At 52.7% G+C, this 8,823-nt stretch overlaps 1 protein-coding gene across 1 annotated transcript; it reads left to right on the top strand.

Annotated features, from left to right (window-relative positions):
• The first annotated feature begins 252 nt into the window (after nucleotides 1-252).
• MUL1 (mitochondrial E3 ubiquitin protein ligase 1) lies at nucleotides 253-6,834 on the top strand. Its single transcript, XM_024554310.3, has 4 exons — nucleotides 253-508; nucleotides 2,196-2,283; nucleotides 2,659-2,779; nucleotides 4,914-6,834. The coding sequence occupies exons 1-4, from the start codon at nucleotides 389-391 to the stop codon at nucleotides 5,641-5,643; spliced, it is 1,059 nt and encodes a 352-aa protein (XP_024410078.2). The 5' UTR covers nucleotides 253-388; the 3' UTR covers nucleotides 5,644-6,834.
• Nucleotides 6,835-8,823: the final 1,989 nt, after the last annotated feature.

Raw genomic sequence — 8,823 nt, 5'->3', positions numbered from 1 at the left:
CCCATCAAACAATTCATCCACCCCAGGAGAACAACGGGACCGAGATTAGGGAGACGCGGGCAAGTCAATTATGGCCGGTGTGATTTCTGTGCAAAGCGAGAGGATGAAGAAACCCCCAGGGACCGCGCAGCTCGTGCAAAACACTCCCCGCACGGGGTTCGGGAGGCCCCACCCCTTGGCGGCAATCACTCTGGCAACACAGCCTTCCGCTTTTCTCCCCCCACTTCCTGTTTGTACACGTCATCGCTTGGCGACCGGATGCGGGTTTCCGGGAAAGGCGTCCCTGGGGATTGCTGTCTGGCGTGGAGGGAGGTCGAGTGCGGTGTGCGGTTGGGGTCGCGGGGCCTGACCTCGGCGTACCCTCTTGCACGCCGTGCTCGGCTCAGCCATGGAGAGCGGAGGGCGGCCCTCGCTGGTCCAGTTCATCCTTCTGGGCAGCAGCTCTGTCGTCACCGCCGTCCTGTACTCCGTGTACCGGCAGAAGGCCCGGGACGCCCAAGAACTCAAGGTCAGTGCTGGAGCTGGCCTGCCCTCGGCCGGGTCATCTCTGCCCCCGGTAATGGTGGGCACACAGTTCGCCTTGGGCCTGGGCCGCTCCCCCGTCGGAGCGCTACCCAAAAGAGGAAGTAGGCTAAGGGAGGGGGTCACCCGCTGGAGGAACTGGGATCAGAATTCAGCCCTCGTCATAATTGCTTCACGGGCTTCTTCTGACAAGTCCTTCCCATGACTCAGAATGAATTTTGACTTCAGTACTTTATTCGACAAGTATTTATTGGACACCTGCTAAGCTGCAGGCAGGGGGGATATCGCTTTGGCAGAACAGACAGAAGGCCCTGCCCTCGTGGAGATTCTGTTCTGCTACAAGCAGACAGACAATGAACGAATAAATCAGATGGTATGCCAGATGGGGATAAGTACTACGGAGTCATGTAGGGAGGAGAGGAAATGTAATGCTGGAGAAAGAGAGGTTTGCTCTTTTAAATGAAGGGGCATTCGAACAGAGCCCAGCAGGAGACGCGGGAGACACTGCCGATGTCTCGGGGAAGAGCCGTGCCTCCTGCACAGCAGATGTGAGTGCTCCTCTGTGTCAGGCACTGTCCTCAGCCCCAGGGGCCAGCAGTGAGCGTGACACACAAGGTCCTAACTTTCCTAGAGTTTACTGGTCCAGGGGAGGAAGACAAATAGTAAAACAAGTACATAAACTGTTAGTCGTTATCTTTTAAAATGATCTTCACAGGGTAGGTGGTTTATTGACCTTGCTCTTGTCATTGTCTTTGTAGCAGTGGCTTCATCTTAGATCGACCTTAATATGTACCCAGGATCTCATCTCCTCTCTAGGGGTTACTTATCTGGCATCCTTAAGACTTGTCGATGGGATTACCCTGAAAGTGGGAAGTGTTCTTCATTCATCCCTGAATCCCTAGCGCCCAGAACTGTGCCTGGCACATCGATGCTCAGGAAGTGTATGTGGATTATATTACTTTTCTTGTATTTTTGATGCAGCAGTAGCAGGCTGGCTTGGTTCCCAAGCATAGCGGGTTGGAAACTCTGAATTGGGAGGGGTGGGAGGACGAGGGGTTGTTAAAGGAAGACAGCAGTAGACGCCGCCATGCTGGCCTGCTTGTGAAAGGGGAGAAAGAGAAACTGAAAATAGAATAGTGTTTGGCACCAGTTAACAGAGCCTCACCCTAGAAAGCAAAGGCACTCCTTTCTGATAGTGTGTGAGGCAGAGCATGAGGTGATAAAGGCAGGTGGTAATAATACCTACTACTCCTCCAGCCCCTACACCAAGTGCCAGGAACTCGCTTAGGTGCTTTACACATAAGCCCTCGTGGTGCGTGGTTCTGTATTGTCAAGAAGAGATTGAATTATGTCCAGTTTATGGTATGCAAGTTGATTCTTCATTTTCATTAAAAAATGAAGATGAGAAGGAGTGTATGTTTCTATTAACTGGGGAAAGAGTGTTTGTAGCCTCTCCACTCTGTAGATGGCAGAGGGAGGCACTGCCCCATGCCTGTTTGTTGAAACTTCCGGGACACAGCTTTGGAGTCTGATTCTCCTGTGGTCTCCTTCCTGCCTGATTTCCTCGTTCTGTTTACATGGAAAAAGTAAACAGTCTTCTTCTTTTTTGCCCTTGACGTTTGATTGAACATGTTAGTATTCAACAGTCAGTTTAATACGTTGTTTCCATTTAGGGAGCTAAGAGAATCCACTTGGGTGAAGACTTGAAGAGTATCCTTTCAGAAGCTCCAGGAAAATGTGTGCCTTATGCTGTCATTGAAGGTATGTTGATTTATTGGTAAAAGGAAAAGTAACTTCCTGTTCTACAAGTTTGTTCTTGGCTGGTATTCAGGGCCTTTTGTATCCCTGGGGCAGTGGTCCAGAACCTGGACTCTGGGGTCAGAAAGACCTGGATCATTGTAGTTGGATCTTGCGGAAAGTACCCAGCTTTTCTGGACCTCTGTTGCCCCGGCTCTAACACAATTTCTCCAGGGCTGGGGTTGTGCTTGGAAGAGTGCCCACAAAACATAACTTAGGGGGGTGACATTTTCACTACTTTGATTAATGAGACTAACGCAAGCGAAAACAAAACTTAAGTTACCTTAAAGGGAAGGGCAGAACAATTCTTCAGAAGTAAAATAATTTGTTTTCGTTTAGGAGCGGTTCGGGCCGTTAAAGAAACGCTTAACAGCCAGTTTGTGGAAAATTGCAAGGGGGTGATCCAGCGGCTGACGCTTCAGGAACACAAGATGGTGTGGAACCGGACCACCCACCTTTGGTATGTGGCCCCTCTCCGCGGGCCCAAGCCTGGCAGTCAGCTGCTCCAGGTTCTTAATTCTGATAATATTCTTTAAAAAAAATTTTTTTTATTTATTAATTTTTAGAGAGGGGAAGGGAGAGAGAAAGAGAGGGAGAGAAACATCAATGTGTGGTTGCCTTGCACGCCCCCTACTGGGGACCTGGCCTGTAACCCAGGTATGTGCCTTGACTGGGAATCCAACCTGCTACCTTTCTGTTCACAGGCTGGCACTCAACCCAATGAGCCATATAGTCCAGGGCTGATGATAATTCATTAAAAAAAATTTTATTGATTGTCAACAAGAGACTGAATTGTGATTGATTTAAATTAAAGAGAAGAGAGGGAGACATTGATTTGTTGTCCCACTTATTTATGGGTTTATTGGCTTTCTCTTGTCTATGCCCTGAATGGGGATTGAACCTGCAACCTTGGCGTACTGGGACGATGCCCTAACCAACTAAGATACCCGGCCAGGACTGATTATGTTCTTGTCTGTGGCCTGAGGACCTCTCAACTCAGAGTCACCTAGGCATCTTGGGCAAATACAGATTCCTGGGCTTCATTCCAGACCTACCAAACCAGAATTTCCAGGATAGGGGGCCTGGGGTCTGTATGGCCACTAAAGTTTGAAACTACTGATTTATGGCATGGATTAATGATTTCAATACTTATTAAAACAATTTTGTGGATTATTTAGCTGTTGAGTAGAGTTCCATTTTTCTAAATGATCCTAGTGGGGTTTTGTTTTGTATTTTATTTGATTTTTTTTGTGGTAAGAACACGGAACACAAGATCCACCCTTTCAGTACATTTTTAATTGCGCCGATACAGTAGTTTCCGGTACAGGCACGAAGTCGTACAGCACATCCCTAGAGCTTGTCCACCTTGTGTGACTGAAACTTTATACTCATTCACTGCCGCTCCCACTTTCTCCCCCCGCCAGACCCTGGCTGCTGCCATGGCACCTCTGTTGCCACGAGTTTGACTGTTTCAGATGTTTTGTATGAATGGAATTACGCCGTACTTGTCTGCTGAGTTGCTTCGTTTGCTTAGCACAGTGCCCTCCAAGTTTATCCCTCTCGTTGCGAATGGCAGGATCTCCTTCTTTTTATGCTGACTAGTGCTCCAGTGCGCGTGTGTGCGTGTGTGTGTGCGTGTGTGTGCGTGTGTGTGTGACATCTCTTCATCCCTGTGTCCATTGACCCACACGTACTGACGCGGACTCCGACCAGTGGTGTCCGTGGTGTTGCGGGCGTGACGAACAAAATCACACGGACTGCAGGAGTCCTGTGGAGAAAAAGGGACGGCGTGGCTGCTCTGAGAGGGAGAGCGCCCTGGCCCCTGCCTGGACAGGCTTCTATTGCTTTCTGGGAACATTACATCAAGGAAGGTCATTCCTGATGCACAGGTTTCCTCTAGGCGATTACTTTTCTTTGTTATCTGTAAAAAGTATGTTATAAATGCATGGGGAAAAGTGGTCGAACTGGTTACACTCGTCCTTGGGAGGTTTAGCACAGACTTTAGGAAGTTACTTCAAAGCTTTGCATTGAGCATTTGCTGCGTTAATTCAGGGTGAGGGAGTTTCAGCAAACACAAGCCTCAAAGCAGCCTAGATATAATGCAGGTCTGGTTCCCCATGGGAAAGCCCTTCGGTGGGCCTGGGTCCTGTGCACTGCCTCGCGCCTGTTGGTTTTCCGAACGGGGGCTGAGCAGCATTCGCCACTGCCACGCGGACCGGTTCCCTATAACTTACATTGTCTCCGTGTCTTGGCTGTTGTGAACAATGCGGCAGTGGACTTGGATGCAGATCCCGGTTCAAGAACCTGGTTTCAGTTCAGCACCCGGAAGTGAGACGCTGTAGCATATGGTAGTTCTCTTTTTACTTTTTTAAAGAACTGGATGTTTGTTTTAAAGTGGAAAAGGAAATAAATGATAGAGGTGACCTATGCCGGTATTTGGTGCCCTCTGACACCACCTGAGAACCTGAGGCACTTGCACGGGGATGGTTTCTGTTGTGCCCTTCCTGTTCCCGCAGGCTTCTCCTGTCCCTCCCTGCCTGGGCGTGTGGTGTGTGCTGGCCTGTATTTTACCTGGAATTCTCTTACTGTTCTAGGAATGACTATTCCAAGATCATTCACCAGAGGACCAACACGGTGCCCTTCGACCTGGTGCCCCACGAGGACAGCGTGGGTGTGGCCGTGCGAGTGCTGAAGCCCCTGGACTCCATGGACCTGGGCCTGGACACCGTGTACGAGAAGTTCCACCCCTCCGTCCAGTCCTTCACGGACGTCATCGGCCACTACATCAGCGGCGAGCGGCCCAAAGGAATCCAGGAGACCGAGGAGATGCTGAAGGTCGGGGCCACCCTCACGGGGGTGGGCGAGCTGGTCCTGGACAACAGCTCCATCCGCCTGCAGCCCCCCAAGCAGGGCCTGCAGTACTACCTGAGCAGCCAGGACTTTGACAGCCTGCTGCAGCGGCAGGAGTCGAGCGCCAGGCTCTGGAAGGTCCTGATGTTGATGTTCGGCTTCGCCACGTGTGCCACCCTCTTCTTCATCCTCCGAAAGCAGTATCTGCAGTGGCAGGAGCGCCTGCGCCTCAGGCAGATGGAGAAGGAGTGCCGGGAGCGGGAGGCCCAGCTACTGAGCCGCGCCGCGCCCGAGGACAGGGAGAGCCTGAAGAGCACCTGTGTCGTGTGTCTGAGCAGCGCCAAGTCCTGCGCCTTTCTGGAGTGCGGGCACGTCTGCTCCTGTGCCGAGTGCTACCACTCTTTGCCGGAGCCCAAGAGGTGCCCCATCTGCAGGCAGGAGATCATCCGGGTGATTCCCTTGTACAACAGCTAACAGTCTTGCAGCCCCACGGTTACGTGCAAAAGGAACCCTCCCCTTTTCGGGGTTTTTATTGCGAGGCCTTAGAGGAGCAGTGGTGGGGATGGCCGTGTGATGGAGGGAGGGAGGGAGGAGGGGAGCTCTCCAGACCCTGCACCCCCGGCAGTGGGGTGTTGCCTTTCCAACCTGAGAGGGGACCCTTTCCAGCACAACGGGAAGCCTCAAAGCCCCACCGCGCAGGACCCCGGTAAGTGTGCGTGTGATGGAGGACGCCTCATCGCTTCAGCGCCAAAGCCAGCGACCTTCAGCTCTTTTCGTTCCTGTGTCTTCAGGTCCTTTCTGGTGAATTGTGGGTTCCCGTGGACTGGAGCCTTGAATGACTCAGCCAGAGATGAGGCAAAGGTGGGCTCTCTGTGTGGTGTGTGCCTCGCAGAGCTGCCTCTGAAGAGCTGTCTAGTCTTCCCTTTGCTTACACCCCAGGGAAAAACTGTCAGCTTCGACATGTCACTTATGTCCCTGTACCTGCTTGCCTCCTAAACGTGTGCACACGTATGTCAGGACAGAAGGTGAAATCCAGCATCTGCCTTCTTCCGAAAAGGATGGAACTCTGATCAGCGGAGTGAAGAGTGGTCACTTGAAGGGACAGTTCAGCAGTCCCTCCCGGTGGCGGAGATGGAGCAGCTCGCCTGCAGCCCTCCTCCCCCCTCCACAGGGGGGCCACCCGAACAGGCCTCCCACACCCGATGTGGAACTGAGGGGGCTGAGGGGCTGCTGGGTGACTCTGGTTTCCCTGCCTGAGGTGAGCTGGGAAAGGCTCACGTCCCACTGTAAGCAGTAAAGCCGCTGCTGCCTGGGCCTCCTGGGCTGGCTCAGCCTGTCCCCAAGGCTCTCGTCAAGGAAAAGTCACCAGCCAGCATCCTGCACACAGAGCCTTCCCAGGCTCCCCATGCGCCTGGCGAAAAGTCAATATCCCCCTGGGCGGGACTGGACGATCCCATTGCCCCTTCCTTCGTTCCTGTTCACCCTTCTGTCCCGCTTGAGTTTGTGAGACAAGTGGGGGAACCTCATCTTATCTCCCTTCCCTGGCTCTGAGTGTGGTTCTCCCCGACCTCCCTCTGTGCAGGGGGTGGGGTGCTCTCAGGGGCTAACACCAGTTCTGTGCAGTGTCCCACGTGGACAGCACAAATTAAATTTGCTACAACCAAGTGTTAGCCTGTTGCTTTGTCCATAAGAGTTCCTCCGTTAGGCTGAGGCTGAGGACCCCCAGGGTGGAATCGAACCCCACCGTGAGAGAATGAACTGGAGGTCTTGTCTCTTCCTCGTCTGGGTTTGAGGCTGCCGTGGATGGGTGCAGCCTTGTGATGCTGAGGCCTGGGGTGGGGAGGAGTCTCTGGCCAGCCTCTGTGGCCATCCTGGAGGGTCCCTGGCCACCCTGAGACTGGCATCTGTCCTGAAGGAATCTGTTCTGACATCCAGAATAGCGGGGCAGTGAGAACGGGGCGGGCTGGGGTGTTGGGGAACAGCAGGGAGGAAGCGAACATTTCCCTCCCACTAGCATGTGCTCTTCTGAACTCTGAATCCTCCCCAAACCGCTGTTGGCTGGGGTATCTGCATTTTCCAGATGAGGAAGTCAGCCCAGAGGGGGAAGTTCACTGGCTGAGGGCACAATGCTAGTAAGCGCTGGGTCCGATTTTAAACTTCCAAGTTCTTTCCAAAGCCCCTCATCCAGCACCCTGCTGACCAGCAGTGGGTGAGGGGTGCTGACTAATTCCTTCAGTACTCACAGGAACGTCCCACAAAATACTTGTTCCCCAAATTACGAGAAGGGCGCTGCTGTGGAGGAAGAGACAGAAGTGAGAACCCACTTGCCAGGGCTGAGTGAGGTGTCGAGACCCTGATTTTACCCAGCAGTGCCTTGGGGGGCGGGGCAGGGTGAGAGGGTGGCCCGTGGGAATGACCTCTGACCGCCTTGGGAGCATCTGGCCCCTTTGCCTCGTCCACTCCACATTTCCTTGTCCTTTCTGCAGCTACTGTGTAAGAGGTCCGGGTTTTCGTAGAGGATGGATGAACCACCTGAGGGTGTGTGTGGTGGTGGCGTGGGGGGGGGGGGGTGTTGTGTGGTAATATATCAGATCTCAGTCCTGAGCATAGATTTCATCAGTAAATCTGATCACAGTGGCGGAGAAGGGAAGCTCCGCCCCCCGCCAAGTCTCCCCGCCCCCGAACCCTGGTGGAGCCCGGTCACCTGCGTGCTGGGCGGCCGGCATCCGGCAGGATTCACCTTGAACTGAACGGCTGCTCCCAGTGTCTGGATGCCGGTGCTCAGCACTTAATATGCAGTAATGCTTGGGGAGCTGCAAAGTGCATACTGTTACCCCTCCCCCTTCCCAAGTGAGAAAAAGTGAGGCTCAGTGGGGTGACTTTTTCGCTGCAGCCAGACGAAGGGAAATTCCTCACAGGCGTTGTTTCTCGCTGGCTCAGTCGGAGGGTCCGCTGCACCAAGAAGGTGCAGGTTTGATCCCTGGTGGGGAGGCGAGTGCAGGAAGCAAACGATTGTTCTCACGTGATGTTTCTCCTTCCCTCTTTAAAATTCAATGAACATGTCCTGGTGGAGGAGTTAAAAAAAGACCTGGCAAACAATGGGGCCGTATTACTCGTTTTACAGGGTCTGTGATTTGCTCAAGGCTGCTAAGGTCTGAGCCTAAAGTCTACACCCCTGGTCTTTTTTATCACATTAAGCCTGAGAGGCTAAGAAAGTAAGTTGTTCAACTAATACTGTTACAGAGCAGGAGGGGGGGTGATTCATGATAAATTATTACAGAAAGGATCCCCCCTTTTCTGTCTCTGGAGGTCCCCCCCCCCCCCCGCCACACACCTGCTAGGTTCGAAATGCCCGCTGCCAGAGGAAAGACGTCTCTCAATGCCAGAGACTGGTGAAAAGGAAAGGAATTATTTATTTAAAAGTTACACAGACTTAGAGTAATGGCTTAATGTCTTCAATAAGATACTAAAGTCCTCTAGAACACCCACAGATGGGCAGTCCTTCCCTCTCCCTATGCCCAGTCCGGGGTACTGTGTCTCAGGAAAAGAAGTAGAAGTCCATGATTCAGGCTCCCGGCACCATCAGCTGTGTGGCTGCTGCAATCTCCAGTTAATCCAGAGCCATGTGGCACCTTCTCATGGCCCACCAACAAG

Source organism: Desmodus rotundus, chromosome 3 (assembly GCF_022682495.2).
Source record: "Desmodus rotundus isolate HL8 chromosome 3, HLdesRot8A.1, whole genome shotgun sequence".
Classification (NCBI taxonomy): Eukaryota; Metazoa; Chordata; class Mammalia; order Chiroptera; family Phyllostomidae; genus Desmodus; species Desmodus rotundus.
Note: the sequence above shows the minus strand (reverse complement) of the source record. Positions and strands in the feature narration are given on the sequence as shown.

Coding starts and splice junctions, on each gene's coding strand:
- MUL1 (XM_024554310.3), top strand. CDS start 389: ATGGAGAGCGGAGGGCGGCCCTCGCTGGTCCAGTTCATCCTTCTGGGC. Junction 509..2,195: donor GGGACGCCCAAGAACTCAAG/GTCAGTGCTGGA, acceptor GTTTCCATTTAG/GGAGCTAAGAGAATCCACTT. Junction 2,780..4,913: donor AACCGGACCACCCACCTTTG/GTATGTGGCCCC, acceptor TTACTGTTCTAG/GAATGACTATTCCAAGATCA.